General features: G+C 36.8%; 1 protein-coding gene and 1 pseudogene across 2 annotated transcripts; one reads left to right on the top strand and one right to left on the bottom strand.

Moving 5' to 3' along the window:
• Positions 1–1128: 1128 nt before the first annotated feature.
• Positions 1129–11418, top strand: LOC147283127 (uncharacterized; annotated as a pseudogene). The gene is made up of 9 exons (XR_015122929.1): positions 1129–1191; positions 1963–2454; positions 2949–3093; positions 3140–3351; positions 3806–3880; positions 3987–4083; positions 9708–9812; positions 10253–10420; positions 10493–11418. The product of XR_015122929.1 is annotated as an uncharacterized LOC147283127 (transcript).
• A 333-nt stretch (positions 11419–11751) lies between these two features.
• Positions 11752–14605, bottom strand: LOC147283126 (receptor-like protein EIX2). Its single transcript, XM_086248981.1, has one exon. The coding sequence runs from the start codon at positions 14196–14198 to the stop codon at positions 11937–11939; it is 2262 nt and encodes a 753-aa protein (XP_086105107.1). The 5' UTR covers positions 14199–14605; the 3' UTR covers positions 11752–11936.
• Between the last annotated feature and the right edge of the window lie 6655 nt (positions 14606–21260).

Raw genomic sequence — 21260 nt, 5'->3', positions numbered from 1 at the left:
AAACACTGAGCGATGGCTTTTGGCCAACACACAAACATCGCAACTAAAATTGGAAATGTTCAAACCAAGAAATAACGAGGGAAATAAACGACGAAGATAGCCAAAGGAAGGATGACCAAGTCGGCGATGCCACAGCCAGATCTTCTTCTTATTTTCCGAGGAACCATCACGAACGAGTCTCACAATGCCACTATGACCGTCAGAAACGAACACCCCACTATCCAGATAGTACAATCCACCACTCTTTCTACCACTGCCAATCTTCTTCTTGGTAAGAATGTCCTGGAAAACACAATGGGTAGGAAAGAATGTGGCCACACAATTATGAGTTCTGGTTAGTTGACTAACAGAAACAAGGTTACAATTTAAGGAAGGAACAAACAGCACATTATGTAAAGATAAATCAGAGGAGAAGGAGACCGTGCCACCCCCTAGAACAGGAGATAACACACCATTAGCATTAACAATAAATGGTTTAGGACAGACAGATGAAAAATGACTAAAAACATAACAATCAGAAGTCATATGATCCGTAGCACCTGTATCAATTATCCATGCACCATTACTAGTACAAGAAGAAGTACTCAAAACAGAGTTAGAGGTACCTGACTTGGCAACGAAGCTGGAGGAACTAACAGAGTTCACCATGGAACTTGAGTTATCAACCTTCGGATTAGAAGAAGAAGCTTTCATTCCCTTCGGATGCCACTCTGAATTTGACCAGTGCAGCTGATACCATATCTCCATCACAATTCATCATAGAATGTTTTTGCAGTATTCTTGTAACAATCTCATAAGAATAAATTCAGTATCACATATAATCATTTACTTCAAAAAAAAAATGTAAAATCTTGTAAAGAAACATGAGCTAACAAACATAAAGGGAGCATTAAGACAGGAGCTCTGCATTTCAGGAAACCTAGAGGTGTGGAGATCAATTGTTGAACTCTCAGAGATTAAAATAAATGAATTACCATGAATCTGTTCCTTATGCTCAGTTGCAGTTTGAAACAATCCCCCATTAAATATCTGAACATATTTTGATGAGTTAATAGATGATGCTATACATAATGCTTCAAAATAAGAATTAAAATTGAACCACGTATGCAATTCAAACAGCTCGATAACATGTCATGCTATCACAGAATAAAAGAAGAGGTCCAGTGGCATGTTTTTGTATCAAGCACAAAGGTACAAAAACCATTTAAGCAATTATATGTAAGGTCCTATAGCATGTAGTTTTCACTACTTGCAGTGATCTACAATACCCGAGTACAGGACCCAAAAGCACGTATCTAAGCATTGTAAAATACTACAATGCTTAGATGGGAAAGAAATCTTTAATGCAAATTTATTATTTAATTAAGAAATAACCAATCAGAAATGGAGCCAATAAAGTAAGCCAGAAATTGTAATGCCCTACTAAGAATTGGTTGATTACAGGCACTGATCCAATCTACCATTTTCTTCTATTAAAACCTTGAACTAAAATATAAAATTGGTCTTTCAATAACAATAGAAAAAAGCATCAACATCAGCAGATTAGAGAAGAGCAAGCACATGGCCATAGGAAATATGCTATCTACACAAATAATAGGAAAAATAAGATGCGGGATTAGCCTTGAACTCCAGAACAAACATACACAAAACTAAAACTTCAGACAATTTTTATCTCCCTGATAACATTAGATTCAGAGAATGGAAAGATGGCAAATGGGTTGGTGGAAGAGAGAAGGGGGGAGGGGGTCGCGGAATCTCAATCTATAGTGAGGTTTGTTTTGTACTATGTGTGGAGAAATCAATCCACACAAAGGGAATCGAGAGGGTTTCAACTTTTTATATATGGAATGGTGCCTACTATGGAGTACAGATGTAATGAACGTTAATAAGTTATTTTGTGTTTGGTGGTCATGAAGTATGTCAAAGCAAAAAGCTTAGCTGCTTGCATGAGTTCAAGTTTAGTTAGTGTCTCCTAGGGATTATATTTATTTATGGGTAGCTAATGCGGGTTTGTTCCAGGAAGTATTGATGGCTTCGGATTCTCCGCAAGGGTTAGAGAATGTGCTGCTTCCCGAAAACAATTTCAACCATCCTGAGGTGGCTACTCAACTAGAAAATTCAGGTGCTGCAGGGGAAAATCCTGAATCAAACAATTTAAGGAGGAATCTTATGGAGCAGTCAAGTCATCCCCAAAGCATCAGGGTGATCAATCTGCCAGCCCCTAATGGTAGTGCTACAAAGTTACGTCCTTTGAAAAAGTTAAAGGATGACAAAGCTTCAGAGATCGTATTATCTCTTGAAGCACGTCAATCAAAAAAAAAGCCAGGTGATAAAGAAATGCTTCATGAATTAGCCACAATGACCAGAGGAGCTAAAGGAACAAGACGCTCAAGAAAACCTGTTGTTACCCATCAGCTTTTTAAAACAGAGAGCTTGCTTGGGGAAAAGGAAATTGTGAGTTGAATGTCTTCTCTTAACCTTTATTTGTTTGTCTTTACTAAATTTACAATCTCTGTTCAAGAGTTATTGACATGAGAGATCCCTGACCTTGATGTGATGTGCCATTCATGACATAGTGGTGTTTGTTGGTTCATGAATCGGTCACACACATGCAAGCATACACACACATCTTGTACACCTAATTTTTTTTTTGTCAGAGGACCTAAATGATTGGTTACAAAAGCAAGTAGCTATTGAGTTTCTACACTTGTGGACCTATATACTACTATGAAACTGGGGTTATTTGGTTTTGGTTGGGATTGATACTGTTTCATATGGGTCAACTTCTTAAGTATTTAGTGAGAAAAAATTGATCCATAGTAAACTGCCTGCGATGGTGTGTTGTTCTATTTCCCCTTTCTTGATGGGCAATGAGGATCAAGTCACTACTTCTTTGGTCTTGTTTTTGTGTGACCCATTGTTCCTGATCAGCATTTTCATCATTGTAGAAAACTAAGCAACAGAGAGATGGTGAGGTAGATAGTCAATGGATACATCCTATCAAAAGTAAAGGAAGACGTACAAAGTCTCAAGTTGGAATCTGACTGACCCAAGAAGCAGGTATATATGTGCACTGTCTCTTGCCAAATGAAAATATATATGCTCATCAATAGACCTGCATTGGTTAGGTTTCTTATACAAAAGAAAATTGGTGTTGATTCTGCTGGAAAAATTGTTCAAAGGGAGGGTATAAGTAACGAAGCTGAAGTGCTTCTCACCTTAGGGTCAATAGCTAAGGGAAAGGAGGGTTCACCGGCTGAAAATCCTTGTCAGCTTCCTAATGAAGATTTACTGAAGCTAATGAGAGATCAGAAGAAGAATACAAATGATCCAGCACAAGAAAAGAGCATGGTAGGAATGTACTCAAAAATGACCCCATAAAACTCCTAGGATGGTATTGGAGCAATTAAAATTCAACCTGCTTGGTGGATTCTGCCATAGAGAACTAGAACTTTTCTGTTCTCTAAGAAAAAAAAAATGGAACTTATTTTGGTAAATTCAATTGGATGGTTTGAGGAGTGATTGGCTATGTCACTTCTTGTAAGCAAAGTAGATTGGTGTTGACTGTTGGGAGTGGGTCATCCTTAGCTTGACACAACTTGATTGATGAGTCAGATCACAAACTAAAAGTAAAAAAACTATTTTACAGAAGAAGTGAAAATTCTATTTAATAATTTATCTAATCTATTTATTAGGCCCTTATATTCAAATATTGTGGAAAGAGGAGGAACATGAAGCATTAGGGATTTAAGCTATCAACAATGACAACATTGGATATTATCTAAAATAAGCTATTAACACCCAGGTTTTGTCAGCTGAACTTGGCAGTGATTCAATTTTGGCTAACCTGCTCCGTAGCCTGGTTCTTTTTCCAGACATGGTATAATCATGGAGTGAGACATCCACAGTAACAATTTTATCTTTCGTCTTCTGTTTGTTTCTTAGCTCAATGGCATTGCTATGGATGTTTGTCTTTATTTGAGCAGGACTTTAAGCAGCAAGAAGCTGGAGGAAGCAGTCATAAAAGAAAGAGGGGCAGGCCTCGAAAGTTAGTGGCCATAAGCCGACAAGCTTCAGAGGGAGGTAATAATGCATTAAAACTAAAATCATTAGTATTTATTATGAATTCGGCCAAAGGACATTTTAGCCCCTCTAGTTTGGTCAAGTTTCAATTTGAACAATCCCAACAGTACACTTTTCAATGTGTTTTAATTTGGTCCCTTTAGTTTTAATTTGAACAATGCCAACTCTATACTTTTTAAAATTTTCAATTTGGTTCCTATAGTTACAATTTGAACAATGTTTAATCCTGTATTTATCAATTAGAGGAAGGATGATTTTGTTGATTTACTGATTTCTTAGAGACATTTGTTTTTTTAGGAAGGAAAGAAAACAGAGCTGTGTAAAAATGGAGTAGCTCACTTGCTTACTCACGTTCAGTGTGTGATCTTATATTGATGAAAGCAATTCTGTTACAAAACTGAACAAGATGCGTGAGCCTATTACCTCACTCATTCCACACACACACTTGACCAATTACACAATGCCAACTGTCATACTCTATTACATCATTTTAATGAAACTCACTAAAATACCACATCAGCAATATTTAACTTCCTATACTAAAATCAGTCTTCTTTCACTCGAGCATCAGTGGAAACTTTATTTCCAACACTCCCTTCTAAAGTTTGCACTGATTTAACTCCAAGTTTGTTTCTCAAGAAAGCAAAACGATCCTTTGGAAGAGCCTTAGTGAAAATGTCTGCAATCTGATCCTTGCTTCTGCAGTATAACAAATCTATCACACCTTCCTGCAATGCATCCCTTATAAAATGGAATTTCCTTTTAATATGCTTCGATCTCTGATGGAACACTGGATTCTTTGTCATGGCTATAGCAGAGGTATTGTCACACATAATGGTAGTTGGTTCCACCTGTTCTTCACCAAAATCTTCTAACACAAACCTCAACCAAATTGCTTGAGTTGTAGCTTCTGCTGCACTTATATATTCAGCCTCTGCTGTGGATAGAGCCACACTATGCTGTTTGACAGAGGCCCATGAGAAAGCTCCACTTCCAAATGAAAAAGCATATCCAGAGGTTGATCTCATGTCATCTTCATCTCCACTCCAATCACTATCACAATATCCAATCAGAATTGGTGAATCCCCTTTCTGATATTGAATGCCATAGTCTAGAGTACCTTTGATGTATCTTAAGACCCTTTTGGCTGTTCCAAGGTGCTTCTCAGTAGGACAATGCATAAATCTAGCAAGAAGGCTGGTAGCAAACATGATATCTGGCCTGGTTGCAGTTAAATATAGCAAACTCCCAATGATTTTCCTATATAACTCCTCACTGGCAGGCTTGCTTCCATCCTCTTTTCTAAGCTTGTCTGAGGTGGCCAATGGTGTTGATACAGATTTGCAGTGTTTCAAACCAAACTTGTCTAGTAGAGTCATTGCATATTTCCTCTGATGAATAAAAATCCCATGCTCTTGCTGAATTACTCCAATTCCAAGGAAATGATGCAGAAGTCCTAAGTCTGTCATCTCATATCTTTGCATCATGTCTCTCTTGAATTCTTCAATTAACACTTCATTGTCACCTGTATAGACAATATCATCAACATAGATCGACACCATTAGAGTCCCAAAACCTTCCTTGCATTTCACATATAGTGTAGCTTCACTAGGGCTTTTCTTAAATCCACATTCCAGCAGATAAGCATCTATATTGCTGTACCAAGCTCTAGGGGCCTGTTTTAAGCCATAAAGAGCCTTCTTCAGTTTGTAGACTTTGTGTTCACCATTTTCAACCACAAATCCATCTGGCTGATCCACATAGACCTCTTCTTCTAACACTCCATTTAGGAATGCTGACTTGACATCTAGTTGATACAGCTTCCACCCTTTCTCTGCAGCCAAAGCTATCAAGGTCCTGATGGTATCTAATCTGGCAACTGGTGCAAAGGTCTCATTGAAATCCACACCTGGTTTCTGAGTGTATCCTTTGGCCACAAGTCTTGCTTTGTGCTTTTGTATTGTTCCATCCATATTAAGTTTAGTTTTGAAAATCCATTTCACACCAACAATAGGCTTGTTACTTGGTCTTTCTACCAATTCCCATGTATGATTCTTTTCAATCATCATTATCTCATCATTCATAGCCTTTTGCCATGCCATATCTTTTGCAGCCTCAGCATAGTTCTCTGGTTCAATGACACTGAGTTTGCAGTGTGCAAAAACCTCAGTTAGATTCTTCCACTTCAGTGGTGTGGTGTCATAGGTGTTTGATAGTTCAATCTCACTGGTTTCTGTGCTTTCAACAACATCTCCTTCTTGATTTTGTGCTTCAGTTTCTATATGTCTTCTCTCTGATCTAAGGCTTGATCCAGATGAGCTTCGTGATATGGTTTGAGTTTGCACAGCTTGTGTTGGAGTAGAAAACTCAAAACCAGGTTCAATTCCACTTGTCTCATCTGTGTTATCCCAAGGAACAGATACATAGACAGCTTCCTTGCTTTCCCAATTCCACATACCTGCTTCCTCAAATGTCACACTCCTTGAGACAATAACTTTGTCACTGGTCAAATCATAAACTCTATAGCCTTTTTCTCTTGTCCCATACCCTACAAAGACTCCCTTCTGGCCTGTTTCATCCAGTTTGGACCTTTGCTGAGATGGAATGTGTGTGTAGCAGATGGAGCCAAAAACTCTGAGATGCTTGACACCAGGCTTCCTCCCACTGAACTCCTCAAATGGAGTCTTGTTGTCTAAGGCTTGAGTAGGACACCTGTTTAAGAGATAAACAGCAGTATGCACTGCTTCACCCCAAAACTTCCTTGGCATCCTTTTCTCATGCAACATTGTCCTGGCCATCTCAACTATTGTCCTATTCTTTCTTTCTGCTGTTCCATTCTGCTGGGGTGAGTATGCAACAGTGAGTTGCTTGTCAATTCCCACATCTTCACAGAATTTGACAAATTCATGTGAAGTGTATTCTCCCCCTCTGTCACTTCTTAGTTTCTTCAGTTTATAGCCACTTTGCAATTCAACCATAGACTTGAATTTCTTAAAAACAGTGAATACATCTGCCTTGAATTTCAGAAAATACACCCAACACATTCGAGTCTTATCATCTATAAATGTAAGGAAGTACCTGTTTCCCCCTATAGACTCAGTCATAGGACCACACACATCTGTATGGACCAATTCCAAAGGTTCAGCAGCTTTTCTCACTTGCCCTTTATCAAATGTTGCCCTGTGAGTCTTGCTTGCAGCACACCCTTCACATACATGTATTTTTCCAGTTAACTTGGGCAGACCAATCACCATTTCTTTATCTTGTAATCTTTTCAGACTCTCAAAGTTTAAATGCCCCATTCTTCTGTGCCATTTCCATGTGGAATCAACAACAGTGGCTTGATTGACCAACATTGGATTGAGACTGTCAAATGAGAAGGGAAAACATCTGTTTCCTTTCATTGGCACAGCAGCAATAAGTTGTTGCAGACTTTCATCACCATAAATTTTAACCATGAAGTCACCAAACACCAACCAGTATCCATTCTCCACCATTTGCCCCACACTCAATAGGTTCTCATCGAGTCCAGGCACAATCATCACCTCCTTAATGTATCTGACACCACCCTCATGTTCTATGGGAAGAGTACCTTTCCCAGTTGACTTCACCAACTCACCAGTGCCCATTTTCACTTTACATGTCATTGATCTGTCAATATCAATGAGCATAGCCTCATTGCTAGTCATGTGATTGCTGCAACCACTGTCTAGATACCAGACCTCTTTGTCCTTGTCAACAGAGGCCTTATGACATGCATAGAACATAGCAGCTGGTTCTTGTACTTGATTTGCATAATTCACTGAATGTTCCTTCTTAGGCTGATGGCATTCTTTCATCACATGCCCAAATTTACTGCAATTGTGACACCTCACTTTGCCTTTGAACCAACAGTCTCCAAGATGCATTTTGTCACAGATTCTGCATTTTTGTTTCCCTGCATCACTGTGACTTACTTGCTTTGAGCTTCCTGTAAGCTTGTTATCCCATTTCTTGGGCTTGCCTTTCCAGAGCCTTTGATTGTGCTTCCCTCCATCATTGCCATAGGTCCTGCCTTGGCCATTTCGATTCTTAGACCCAATGCTCATGCTAGCAAAGGCCTTTTCAGAACTCTCATCATCCTCTTCATGCCTACTCAGTCTCACCTCATAGCTTTTAAGTGATGCAACAACCTCATGCACAGATACAGTATTCATATCAACTGTTCTTTCAATTATCACACACATTGGATCATAGATTTTAGTTAAACTTATTAAAACCTTTTGAACCAATCTCTGATGTGACATAATCTCACCATACTTTTCCATTTGATTAGTTAGATCAAAGAAACGACTAAAATATGCAGGAAGAGATTCATTATCTTTCATTTTCATGTATTCAAACTCCTTGCGCAAACCTTGTAGCTTCACAGATCTGGCTTGTTCATCTCCATGGTATTCCTCTTGCAGCAAATCCCAAGCTCCTTTTGCTGTCTCTTGGTTCACAATTCGAGGGAAAATTGTCTTTGATACAGCTCCTTGAATGATTCCAAGTGCTTTGGCATCTTTCATGTTCTGATCCTCAAGATAGGCACTGATCTCATCGTCTTCATCAGCACCTCCAGCCTCTCCATCTTTCTTCTTCTTCTTAGAGTCAGGGACTGTGATCCCTTTCTCAACCAGCTTCCAAAGTCCTTGAGACTTGAAGATTGTTACCATTCTCACCTTCCAATAATCAAATTCTGTTCCATCAAACACTGGAGCTCGTAGCTCCATACTGCCAGATCCAGACATTTCTGAAAAAATCCTTGTGTTTTCTTCAGTTTTTGTTTTTAACTTTCAATCACTCAATCACAGTAATACGCCCAGCTCAAGGTCGAATCCATGGCTCTGATACCATGTTGATTTACTGATTTCTTAGAGACATTTGTTTTTTTAGGAAGGAAAGAAAACAGAGCTGTGTAAAAATGGAGTAGCTCACTTGCTTACTCACGTTCAGTGTGTGATCTTATATTGATGAAAGCAATTCTGTTACAAAACTGAACAAGATGCGTGAGCCTATTACCTCACTCATTCCACACACACACTTGACCAATTACACAATGCCAACTGTCATACTCTATTACATCATTTTAATGAAACTCACTAAAATACCACATCAGCAATATTTAACTTCCTATACTAAAATCAGTCTTCTTTCACTCGAGCATCAGTGGAAACTTTATTTCCAACAGATTTAGGTGCAAAAGTGATCCCATGTGAACTTGAGATCATATTGGGATGTGCATGCTTTTTTCCATCCAGTCAAGTTGTGGTGGTGGATGGAGGGAACATTGGTGTGTTGAAATATGTAAGGGTTTTTGGCTTTAGTTTTTTTAAACGTTATAGAAATACCAACTGCACGGACTCTACAAGGTGTGATTTTGAACTGCCTACTCTATTATGAGTTGAACCCAGCATATCCTCCTTTTACTACTGTACACGTGGTGAAATATATAAGGTTGGTTGACATTATTCAAATTGAACGAGAGGACCAAATTGAAATTTTCGGCAAATTTGTACATCAGCCAACTTATCCAAAAAACACAAATTGTTATTTTGACCAATGAGTTTTCAGATTAGATTACCATGCTTTGTGAATTGTAGTTAAGGAGCAGAATGGATCAGGAAATGTTGCTGAGGAAAATGTCATAAATGATCAGACACTTCATGAAGTTGCTGTGCGTGTGGTCAAAGGGATTGATCCTACAGGTTTGAGAGTGTGCAACTTAAATTCATTTTCAGCATATCAGCAAAGGAACCTCTTAACACTGTGAATGATTAGAAGAAGTTATAATATAAGCAGCACAATTAGGCTGCTCTCAACAAGGATAAACTGAGCATGTTGTAGAAGTGTTACGGAAGCAACATCAAAAACATCCATGGAAGACAGGAAGGACATGAAGCAAACTATACTTTTGGAAAAATTACTGGAAATACCAAACGTAAAAAAAAAAAAAAAAAAAAAAAAAAAATTATCTATTGTCACCATTAGCGGACAATTAGATTGTTCAACAAGGTTGTGAAGCGAAACATTTTCTCTGTGCTGTCTATCAACTTCAGAGAAAGAATTAGAGCTAAAGAGAGTATTTCTTGTTATTCTATCCACCTTGTGTTTTCTGGAACTGAAACCATATCTGGAATTTTTGTAGATTCACAAGATGCTTCTAGAAGAAATACAGCTGAAGTCAATGGAACAAGGTGCATGACAAGTGAAGCTGCAACCCTTGTTGGAGCGTCTGACAATATAGATGATGATGACCGACCTCTATCCATGTGGTTTGGAGGGGTGCAGTGTCCGGCAAGCGTGGGTGAATCAAGTAAGCTACTTTATATATTATTTATTTTTCTGTCCTAGATAGAATTTGACTATATCTGTTTTTTTTTAATAGGGCCATACCCTGATAGGACCGTTGACCAAAATAGCGATACAAAAGACCAAGTTGAGCTTGCTAGGGAATCTCCTGCAATTGATGCAGCCAGTGACTGTGTGCGTGATGTGAATCAAAGTATGCCTTTTGTGAAGTGCTCACCAGTTTGGAAAACAATTGAATCTTTAGAAGTTTTCAGAATAATGCCACAAAAGCCACATTTTCGTCCTTTGGGTAAATGTAAAGAGGAATATCGGGAGGGATTTGCTATTGGCAATATGGTAACATTCTCTAGTTTGGTGGAGAAGGTATCCACGCTGCATTTTGATGACCCAAGAAATGTTTTTGATAGCATTTTGGAGAGTCTTCTAGACTTGGAAAAGTATGGATTCAATGTTACCGTTCTACGTGGGCGTGTGAATGAATTGTTGTCTATTAAAGATAGGAAAGGACGGTTTCAGGGCGAGTCAAAAGATGCTGAATGTAAGATAGCGAAGCATACTCATGAGAAAACAAAATTTGTAGAAGAGGCTGATTGTATTGCTAAGAAAATAATTGAGTTACAGGAGAAGCATGCATCAATCAAGTCAGATATGGAGGCTAAAGATCTTGAGATTTCTAGGTTGCAGTTGCTTGTGGATGATATCAATAAAGGCATTCAGAGCGCCCGGACTGATTTTGAAAAGCTAGCTTTCGCTCCGTTGAAATAGACCTGAGAGTTTTACCCAATTTGCTTAACACCCTTGGATGGGTGGCGCACAACCCTTAGTGAAAGTTGTTAGATTTGCTCCTCAGATTAGGGATGTCAAGCTTAGGTATCAGTTTGGACACAAATTTGTGCTTTGTACAATTTTTATAGTATCTAGTCTTGAGTTGGATGGTTAGAGAATAATATTGTATTCGCTTGTTTATTGGATTCTCTTGCCAAATGGAAAATGCTGGTTTCTCTTTTTTCTTTGATTTCCATTTGTGAAAACATACTTGGGAGTATGCGGGAATAAAACCAAATTTTCCCAATCATATCATTAGCATGCTATCAATGTAGAAATTTTATCATTTCTTCTCAGGCCATGAAAAAATTTCTTCCGTTCATGCGAATTCAACCTAAAGGATTTTGTGATCTGCTCAAGCATAGCAATAATAACATACAGAGATGCTTTTATCATTTTACAGAAATCTCACTTCAAATCTAGAAATACAACTATGAAGAGTTATATTAATGCATGCCTTGATCTTCCCTGTCACTACAGAGAGTTACTTATTTATAAATTAGTAAATCTTGCAATTTCATAAGGGACGGAAAAAAGTGTGAAAAAGCTTTATTTTTAAAATATTATTTCTTTTAACACAATAAAAACATGACAACAAAAGGGTAACCTTGGGTACAATAAAATACAATGCACATTTCCTTTTAGCAAGCCCAAACAGAACAAGCTCACTCAATATGCAGAAGCACAAAACCTAGCTAAATATATTCAACAATTACACCATAAAGTTTACGTACTATGTTATTAAGGATTCGTGAAAGACCAACGCTCCATGCCATGTTTACAAGCAGCGAACCAAGTATACTCCAAAACCCGAATGCGAATCCAAGTCCCAAGCTGAGGTAGAACCACTTGTCTTCAAGTATATGATATCCTCTGTGTTCCCCAATTGTTGGTGGTATCTCCCTATTTGCACTGCAATTCTGGTTCAGTGGAGGTCCGCAAAGCTTATTGCCAATAAAACTAAACTGATCAAAGCTTTGAATCTGAGTGCTTTCTGGAATGTGACCCGTCAAATTGTTGTAGGACAAGTTCAAGTGACTGAGAAATGTCAAACTCGCCAAGCTTTGAGGAATTTCACCAGAAAGTTGGTTCATCGACAAATCAAGGGATTCTAAACTTCTCATGTTACTGATGTTTGAAGGGATTCTTCCAGCCAAAAGATTATTTGATAAATTCAAAGTTTGCAAGCCAATGAGGCTGGTCAGTTCCTCAGGGATCTCCCCAATTATGATGTTGTTTGAAAGATCAATGCTTCCAACCAAACGCAGCGTTTTGTCATACTCCACTTCTCTGCCTTTTGACACTAAGATTGCATTCTCCATGTAAGGTTCCCAAAAAGAACTTTTCAACACATCAAAATAAAGGGGATTGTTGGATTTTGACAAGGTGGCCATGGCACTGAAATTGTGGAAGCACTTTGGAATTATTCCTGACAGATTGTTATATGCAAGGTCCAAGATTTGGAGAGAACCGAGATCACAGAGTTCGTAAGGAATGTCACCTTGAAGCTTATTTGAACGAAAGTCAAGAACCATCAAATATGAAAGGCTTTTCCCTATCCATGTTGGTAAGTTTCCGACAAGTTCATTCCCACCAAGCTCAAGAACAGACAATTGGGTACAGTTCTGCAGGGATAATGGTAATTTTCCAGATAGGTGATTATTGCGCAAGTGCAATGATTCAAGGAATTGCGAATATCCCATGGAGCTTGGAATATTCCCAGTGAAGCTGTTGTTTTCTAAATTTACGGCTCTCAAGTTTGTCCAATTCATCCAACAATCCGGAATTTTTCCAGAGAGAAGATTGTGTCCAAGACGGAGGAGTTGTAGTTTTTTTGGTCCATCCATCTGATCACAAAAGAAGTGGAACACTGATCCAGAAAATGATGATTTGGAAAGGTCTAGGAGTTCTACTGAAGAGGAAACAAGAGGTAAGGAACCGTTGAACTGGTTAGAGCTTAGATCAATCGTTTGAGCAACTATTTTATTTTGAATCTCCCCATACAATTGATTGTGTGAAAGATTCAGATAAATTAAATCGGAAGATAAGTTCCACAGCCAAGTCGGAATGGTATCTGAAATTCCTGTACTGGATAAACTTAACATCTCTAATCTTGTTTGTCTCCGAAGCCAGGTAGGAAATTCATGCTCCAAATGCCAATTATCTAAAAGTAACCGGCTAAGTGGAAAAGGAGGAAGCCAATCTCCACTAGTTTTCAGGGTCAATGAGTTTCCAGTTGCAAACAAGGACTCCAATCTTGTAAGATTAGTAAAATGAACTTCAGATACTACACCTTCTAATGAATTATCAGAAATATCTAATGACCCCAACATTTCCAGTTGACCAATAGTTTCTGGAAGAGCTCCATTAAACTGATTGTTATAAATGAATAATACTTCTAAGCATGACAGATTTCCTAGGGACGTTTGAATGGGACCTGATATTGAATTAACAGAAAGATCAAGTAAGGTTAAATTTTTCAAATTTCCTACATGCTCTGTTAGATGACCTGAAAGATTATTATACCCTAATGACAATGACTCTATTTGAGGACCTGAACTACAAATTGACAAACTTTCAAAGATTTCTGATACGTTTCCGCTGAACTTGTTTTCAGACAGATCAAGATGCATCAACTCACAAAGATTTACAACTGGAAAATCAATTTCCTTGAGAGACATGTTCTTTTGTTGACTGCTAGGAATTGGACCATGGAAACTACATTCAGAGAGATAAAGAGAAACTAGATTTCTAAGACCAAAAAACCAACTGGGCATCAAAGAAGCAAAGTTATTGAAAGAAAGATCCATGACGACAAGTGAAGTAAAATTAATGATAGGAAAAGGGGGAATGTGATGAAGTCCACATTCGGACATATGCAACTCTACCAAAGAGGGGAGCATGTTTGTTACTTGCAACCAATGATCAGATGCTTTGCTAAGATTTACAGCACTCATGTCCAAGTGTTCCAAGTGAGAAAGACTAGAAATCCATTGGAGGTTTTCAACCTCCAAATTATGGTTATGAAGACGCAGATCGCGTAGACTTGAGAGATTTCCCAGTTGATGAGGAATTGTTCCACCAAACTCTGCTTCTGAGAGGTTAAGATATCTTAAACTTTTCAGAGAACCAAAGAATCTAGGAATTTGTATTCCTTCAAAATCATTATGGCTTAGGTCCAAGTAACTGAGATGCTTTAAATTGAGAAGAGAAGGATTTATCTTACCACCCAAGAGAGAGTAATTTGAATGAGAAGAATTAAGGTGGAGCTCGTGAATGTGACCGGTGAAGTTATCGCAGACAACTCCAATCCAATTGCAACAGTCTTCTTGACCAACCCATGATGAAAGTCGATTTCCAGTATCATTAAGATCTTGCTTGAACATGAGAAGCGCTTATTTTTCACTTTCGTTGCAAGGCCCACCCAGACTTCCATTACCTAAGCCAATACTAAAAGTAATGGTTGCAATAGTCAGAAACCTGACAAGTAAAACAGCTCTCATGGTTCTCCCCATAAAGTTTAAATTGTATAAAGTAGGTTATGCGTAAGAGCAATGAACCATCAAGAGCAGTGCTAACCTATATATAGATATATACTACGGACGGCCCTATATATTATTGCAGCCCCACTTTTTCTAAATCCATCCTCTACGGCACGTCTGACAAATTTCTTGACTAAGAGTTAAAATAAGAGTATCAGTTTTTCTAAGTCCGCCTCCATCAATGTCCGAAAAAGTCCTTGACAAAGTAAAAGCTTCGTGGAAAGCAAGAGAAAAAAACACGACACATTAAATACAGGATTTATATGTTTTGCTTTAACTATATGAAAGTTATTCTACTTTAATTATTAGGTAGACTCGTTGCTCTGTGTCGGTGGACTTCCACTAGACTAGCTGTAATGCTTTTCTAAGAAAATATCAATACATCAGAAAAGTGTGGCAATTAATCAATTCTGCTTCCTTTGCATTGGTCTTTACTGTTTTCAGCTTTTGTGTGTTGCTGGAAATTCTAGATAGCTTGCAGGTATAAGGATTCAATTCCAACACCTCTGCCTCTTCTCTATCGATTTGTGAAGCAAGCTTCTCTAACTTCTCTATGTTAATTTACTAAATTTAGTCCTCCAGTTTCTTGTTCTTTCTATTTCATGTCATTTAAAATATTAAATACTGTTAAATACATGTGGCAAATAATTTTTTACATAAATTTTTAAAAAGACTAATTTAACCTTTCTTAACATTATAAAAAACTTGAATTAAATTACAAAATAAAAAGATTTTAAATAATATTTCATAAAATTGGATAAATCAAAAGAAGAAGTTGGCGTTTGACTAATAATTTCAAAAGACTAATAGGTGGTTGTTTATTCATACTTTTTTCTTTGGGTAATATATGTTAGGGTGCCTCAAAATTTGTGCCTCAAATGTGCCTCAAAGCCATGTAATTTAAAACCAATTATATTTTGAAAAGTGTTAAGGTGCCTTAATAAAAGGTGTGACATTAAATATTAATTTTATTAAATACATTTCATAATCCACTTGCCACATCAGCTTTATCAAAGTAAATTAATACTCAAAATCATTGTTGTTCAATAGCCAACCCATCATTCAGAGGTAACTACTTAGAAAAACATCAACAAAACAAACAAACATACTCCGTTGGAATTGCTTACCAAATCTCCTGACGCCATGATCAAAGCTTATGTTCTCAAACAAGAAAAACTCAGACCCTCTTTGCTCTCTTTTTCACCCTTTTTCTTTCTTAATTTAGATTTTATTTATTAATAGGAACAGGTTTTTCAACCTTTCTAATAAATTTATAAAAAAAAAGATTACAATCCCAAATTAAAAAATCTATTACTTATTTTTTATAAGGAAACAAATTCAGCCCCAAATGTAGAACTCTAAAATATCATATATTAAGTCTGTCTTTAGTCCAATATTCTTCAGAACTAGTTTATTTTCATAATTTGTATTTAATTAGAATTGATCATTATTATATGCTGCAACTTGAATGCTAGACTTGTTCTGGAAGGCAATATCAACATATAGCTATTTGATTTGTGTTTGGCTATGTGGGTAGGCATCAAGAACAAGTTGGATTTTGGGAATACTGTGTATGGCTTGATCTCATGAATCTTATAGTGAGATCGACATAGCAATTTCAACTAAAAAAAATTATGATGAGAACGTGAAAACAAAGAAAGTAAAAAATGATGGTGCAGAGGCTTAAATCTAATACTTGCGATGAGAACTTTAATCCAAAGATTGTGATAAAAATTTGATTTTAGAAATCATGAACTTTGAACATGATCGAATTAGAATGGCGAGAGAAGGAACAGGTGCCGTTGCAACCTCTATAGAAGAAACATGGGGATAATAAATTTATTGAAAAGAAAAAAAAAATAGTTGGATTTAGAATTTGTAAGATGGTTTTTCACAAAAAAAAATGTTAATAAGATGTGTCAAATATATAATGATGTGTAGAAATAGTTGTGCCACATATGATTAAGGTATATTTAATTTCAAATGGCATGGAGTTTGAGGCACAAATTTTGAGGCTCATAATCTTTTCACTTATATTTTAAGTCAAATTCTCCACATCACACAAGAATGAAATATCCAATTATCCATGTGTGTCAAAATCTTTTAGATCCAATTTAATTGAATATTTCTGTAAAGCGGGTTAGATACATAATTCACAATTGTAATCTTCTTCCTTTCTTTTCTTTCCTTTTAAATTTGTATTTGTCATTACCTCTATTTATTTGCAAACTTTTTCCTAGCTGTATATCCAATTGCAAATGTTGACCTAGCAAACATGACCGATGAAGTTATCGCAGACAACTCCAGTCCAATTGCAACAGTCTCCTTCCCCAACCCATGATGAAAGTAGAATTGCAGTATCATTAAGAACTTGTTTGATCATGAGAAGTGCTTGTTTTTTCAGTTTCTTTGCAAGGCACACCCATATTTCCATTGCATAAGCCAATACTAATGACATGTTCACTAATCCGTAATCAGAATCTAATTCCTCCAAAATAAGGAGTTGGATTCTGATTATGAATGACTTATATGTTTACTAACTATATGGGAATAAAAACACAAGTGGAGCCCACATGATATCAAGAATTCAATTCCTTATTTTGGAGGAATTGGATTCTTGGGTAAGGGATAGTATTCTGATTCTTTATTTTGGAAGAATTCAATTCCTTTTTTTTTTTTTTTTTTCATCATACCCTCACATTATTAATTAGTATATAAAATAATTTATTTAAAACAAAGATATTTTAATAATCAAATACCTATATTATATCATTCCTACTCTGACAGGTAAGGAACCATATATTATTGCAACCATCAAGAGCAGTGCTAACCTCTATATATTATTGCAACCCCACTTTTTCTAAATCCATCCTCTACGGCAGGTCTGACAAATTTCTTGACTAAGAGTTATTATGCCTTTCATCATTAGGTAGACTCGTCGCTATGTGTCGGTGGACTTCCACTAGACTAGCTGTAATGCTTTTCTAAGAAAATATCAATACATCAGAAAAGTGTGGCAATTAATCAATTCTGCTTCCTTTGGTTTTTACTGTTTTCAGCTTTTGTAATTCCAACACCTCTGCCTCTTCTCTATCGATTTGTGAAGCAAGCTTCTCTAACTTCTCTATGTTAATTTACTAAATTTAGTCCTTCAGTTTCTTGTTCTTTCTATTTCATGTCATTTAAAATATTAAATACGGTTAAATACATGTCACAAATAATTTTTTACATAAGCTTTTAAAATGACTAATTTAACCTTTCTTAACATTATAAAAAACTTGAATAAAATTACAAAATAAAACGATTTTAAATAATATTTCATAACATTGGATAAATCAAAAGAAGAAGTTGGCGTTTGACTGATAATTTCAAAAGACTAATAGGTGGTTGTTTATTCATACTCTTTTCTTTGGGTAATATATGTTAGGGTGCCTCAAAATTTGTACCTTGCCTCAAAGTCATGTAACTTAAAACTAGTTATATTTTGAGAACTGCTAAGGTGTCTCAATAAATGGTGTAACATGAAATTTTATATTAACTTAAATATTTAATTTTATTAAATACATGTCATAATCCACTTGCCACATAAGCTTTATCAAAGTAAATTAATACTCAAAATCATTGTTGTTCAATAGCCAAACCCATCATTCAGAACTAACTAATTCACTTAATGTATTTCTTCTATTCCTACTCAGAAAAACATCAACAAAACAAACAAACCCACTCCGTTGGAAGCACAAATGAAAAAGGAATCCTAAATGCGAAAATAAGAAAGTTTGACATAGAATAGTAAAATGACATTTACAGCTTGTAAACGATTTTATTTGGCCTAAAAGACAAAACGACCTGGTCAAGCGGAGTTGGGGACCCTCATCTGGAAATTCCCTTCGATTTGATATATTATTTAACCTATTTTTGACATTATATAAATTAAATACAGCCTGCCAAAGTGGACTTTCCATTTTTTGCACATGTCGAGTTGATTTTCAAAGTCAATCGCAAGTCTCTCGGCATCACAAATTTCTTGATCGACTAAGTTATAGGTCCATCAAAAGAATAGAAACAAAAATATGAGTATCACGTTTTCTAAGTCCACCTCCATCAATGTCTGGAAAAGTCCTTGACAAGGTTTTTTTTTTTTGGCCAAGATTCCTTGACAAGGTTAAACTTCGTGGAGAGCAAGAGAAAAAAACACAACACATATATTAAATACAGGGTGACTTGCTTTAATTATGTAATACAGGGTGTTGTACTTTACTTATTATATGTATTGCTTTAATTATGAAATCTATTCTACTTTAATTATTATGCCTTTCATCATTAGGCAGACTTGTTGCTATGTGTCGGTGGACTTCCACTATGTTGGAATAATGTGTATGTGTGTAATGGTTAGGGAGGAAAAAATACTTCACAGGCACGTAAAAATTTACGCTTTTCTTAAGACTTTATTTGTCCCCACAACAAGTGTGCAAAGGGGATATGTAAATAAGTCTCTAAGATACAATGAAGCCTAGCAATATGCTAATGTTGGTATACATTTTGCACAACCGAAGACCAACCCAAAACTCAAATGAAGGTTTTCAAAAGACTCAAGGTTTTAAGTAATTGTTTCTGAAGTATAACAATTACTAGATAATATTTCTAGAATTAAATTATAGTTTGTTAGAAATCTCAAAGGAGATGAAGGCACAAAATACAAGAGAGGAAATAGAACTTTCGGATGTAATGAGTCTGCAGGAAATCTTCTCTTTATATAGAGATGATGTACCTTTTCCAAGTGGTGTAATATCTTTTTAAATTTTTGGGTTACCACTTTTTATTAAGAGTTGTCAATTGCAGCCAATATTAATTAATGGTCATTAAACACCTTTTGATCAAAGGTCACGTACTAAACTCAACAGACATTTTTTGATGAAAAACCATATACTTTAAACCCAATAGACACTTTTTGACACAGACATCCCTCTGCAGATTTAACCCAAGTGGTGCAAAGACCACTTTGCACCCATTTACAATGAAAGGTTAATTTCATGCGGTTATACAACCACCACTTTATTAAATCCTCTTCCTGTCTCATATTTATATTATGATAATATATCTAACAAATCCTCACCATTTGCAAAATATAAAGTATAGTTATATATAAAAGAGAATTTTACGGCAATGATATCTGAAGAATCCTATCTGTAAGAAAATATCAATACATCAGAAAAGTGTGGCAATTAATCAATTATATATGCTTCCTTTGGTCTTTATTGTTTTCAGCTTTTGTGTGTTGCTGAAAATTCTAAAATGCTTGCAGATATAAGTGTGGTAATTAATCAATTAATCTCCTGACGCCATGATCAAAGCTTGTGTTCTCTTTCCTCTGGAGACTCAAACTGACGCAGCGTAACACGCAATTAAGATATATTAGGGAAAACCAACGTTAATCCCTAAGAAAGAATCTGGAATCCATTAGAGAAATGAGAGAAATCTCAAGGTTTTTCTGATTGAAAATAATAAAAACTGAAACTTACAAACAGCCAAAAGGTTCCTTAAATACGTTCAGAACCCTAGACGTTCGAAATTCAAAACGGAAATAAAAATGGAAATAAAGTGCCATATTTTCAGCTGCCACACTTACCCCATGTCCCTTGGGAAGTTTCACTAGATCAACCACATGCTTAGGAGTCGCAGTGTAAACCAGAGAGAACGGCGACTGTCCAGTTGCACTATGGGCAGCACTGTTGTATGCAAATTCTGCCTGGGGCAAAGCGAAGTCCCACTGTTTTGGTTTGTCTCCACAAATGCTGCGAATCATATTGCCCAAGGATCTGTTCGTCACCTCTGTTTGTCCATCAGTTTGGGGATGGGCTGTGCTACTACGATTCAAGGCTGTCCCAAACATCCTCCACAAAGTGATCCAAAAATGGCTGAGGAACTTGGTGTCACGATCAGAGGTAATAGACTGGGGCACTCCATGCAATCTGACAACCTCCCGAAAGAACAATTTGGCTATGTTGGATGCATCAGATGTCTTCCGGCATGGAATAAAGTGCGCCATCTTTGAGAACCTGTCAACAACAACAAAAACAGAATCCACTCCCCTTTGGGTTCGTGGAAGACCCAGCACAAAATCCATAGAGAGGTCCTGCCAAATATCGTTAGGAACAGGCAAAGGCATATAAAGTCCAGTGTTTTGAGACTGACCCTTGGCCACCTGGCAGGTGTAACATTTTCTCACAATATTTCCCACATCCCTCTTCAGTTGTGGCCAAAAGTAACGCTCCTCCAAGCTAGCAATAGTCTTGTCTCGGCCCAAATGCGCACTTAATCCTCCACCATGTAGGTCTCGGATCAGTTTCTCCCTTAAAGAAGAGATAGGGATGCACAACCTGTTGCCCTTAAACAAATACCCATCACTAACATGGAAATCCATGACGGGTTGGTTTTGGACACACTTGGCCCACAGGTCTTTAAAATCATCGTCTGCAA

This window comes from Dryas octopetala, chromosome 6, assembly GCF_963921425.1.
Source record: "Dryas octopetala chromosome 6, drDryOcto1.1, whole genome shotgun sequence".
Lineage (NCBI taxonomy): Eukaryota > Viridiplantae > Streptophyta > Magnoliopsida > Rosales > Rosaceae > Dryas > Dryas octopetala.
Note: the sequence above shows the minus strand (reverse complement) of the source record. Positions and strands in the feature narration are given on the sequence as shown.